At 35.8% G+C, this 1,775-nt stretch overlaps 1 protein-coding gene across 1 annotated transcript; it reads left to right on the top strand.

Annotated features, from left to right (window-relative positions):
* The first annotated feature begins 251 nt into the window (after positions 1 to 251).
* Positions 252 to 881, top strand: LOC146946568 (secreted RxLR effector protein 161-like). Its single transcript, XM_085748250.1, has one exon. The coding sequence runs from the start codon at positions 252 to 254 to the stop codon at positions 879 to 881; it is 630 nt and encodes a 209-aa protein (XP_085604376.1).
* The last annotated feature ends 894 nt before the right edge of the window (positions 882 to 1,775 follow it).

The following is a 1,775-nucleotide window of genomic DNA, read 5'->3' as shown; positions in this document are numbered from 1 at the left end:
GACATCAAGGATCTTGGAAAATTAAAATACTTTCTCGGTATGGAGTTTACAAGATCGAAAGAAGGAATTTTCCTCAATCAGCGGAAGAATATACTTGATTTACTCACAGAAAAATAGGGATGACGGGGTGTAAGGCAGCAGAAACACCAATGGATCCTAATGTGTAACTAAAATCAGCTGCTGAAGATGAAATAATAGATAGAGAATGCTATCAACGGTTGGATGGTAGGCTAATTTATCTATCACATACAATGCCTGGTATAGCATTTGTTGTGAGCGTATTAAGCCAATTTATGCATGCACCAGGGCCAGCCTACTTTGAAGCTGTTTTCAAATTTTTTAGATATTTAAAGGCAACTCCAGGAAAAGGGTTAATGTTCAGAAATAGAGGGCATATACAGGTTGAAGCCTATACATATGCTGACTGGGCAGGTAATATAAATGATCGGAGGTCTACATCTGGATATTGTACCTTTGTAGGTGGAAACTTAGTTACATGGGGGAGCAAAAAACAAAATGTTGTAGCCAGGAGCAGTGCAGAGGCTGAATTAGGATCGGTGGCTCATGTTTTTTGTGAAGTACTATGGTTCAAAAAATTCATGCAAGAATGGAAGATTGCAGGCCCAACTCCAATGAAAGTTTATTGCGATAATAAGGCAGCTATTTCTATTGCTCATAACCCTGTTCTACATGATAGAACGAAACATTTTGAAGTGGACAAGCACTTTATTAAAGAAAAAATTGACAGTGGTGAGATTTGTATGTCCTATATACCTACGAAAAGCCAAGTAGCAGATGTCCTCACAAAGAGCCTACCCAAGAGACAGTTCGATGACATGGTGTGCAAGCTTGCTATGAATGACATATTCATGCCCGCTTGAGGGGGAATGTTGAATATTAGCACATAATCAATCAGATTTTGTCTTGTTTGACTTATTATTACTGATTGTAAATACTAATTAATTGTAATTAGATGTATTAGAATTAGCATTTAAAGGGAGAATTAGTAGCATTTATAGACAGAATAATTTCTCCTACTTTCCTGCAAGCCTAGCACACTGCCTATTCTATAAATACCTCCTATGTACTGTGTTATATATCAATGAAATATAGAGCATATTTCTATACTAGGTATTTGAATCAATTCAAATAGTCCTGAATCGTATCACTCTTGAATCAATTCAAAACAATTTGAATTGTTTCATAAAAACTCTCTGACTTGAGTTGAATCGACTCATAAGAGTTTAAATCGTATCAATCTTCATCATGGGTCTTCTGAATCGATTCAATTTATGTCTGATGCGTATCAATCTTCATAGTTTGTATTGCTTGTCTTTTTGTTGTCAGAATCGATTCATACATTAAGTGAATCAATTCACTATTTTTTTTTTTTGCCGAAATATTGCATTTGTCACCCTTTTCTATATATACTCACTTCCTCATAATTCCCAAACTATTGAATCATTCACATCTATTCTCTCTAGAGTCTCCAAATCTCATTGTCCATTAGTTCTTAAGATTAAACACTTTTTCTAAGAATCATTGCGGTCCTTTGAGTCATAGATTGCTAGAGTGTTATAGGGATAGTAACTTGATTGCTTTCATGGATATTGATTGGGAATCAAGAATATAAAGTGAATTGAGTAATTTCATTCCACCTCCAAGGGTATTGGGGGTTCTTCCTAAAGTTCTTTTGTTCAAGGGGATCCAATTGCCCGACAGAGCATCGAAGAGTTTGAGTGAAGAGCATCAAGGGTTGCACAAGTGATTGAGGA

The sequence above is a fragment of the Medicago sativa genome, chromosome 2 (assembly GCF_051527215.1).
Source record: "Medicago sativa cultivar Bolivia chromosome 2, Bolivia_mono, whole genome shotgun sequence".
NCBI lineage: Eukaryota > Viridiplantae > Streptophyta > Magnoliopsida > Fabales > Fabaceae > Medicago > Medicago sativa.
The sequence above is the reverse complement of the archived record's forward strand: the minus strand, read 5'-3'. Positions and strand labels throughout refer to the sequence as shown.

Bases quoted from the DNA above. Each gene is read 5' to 3' on its own strand.
- LOC146946568 (XM_085748250.1), top strand. From the start codon at position 252: ATGCCTGGTATAGCATTTGTTGTGAGCGTATTAAGCCAATTTATGCAT.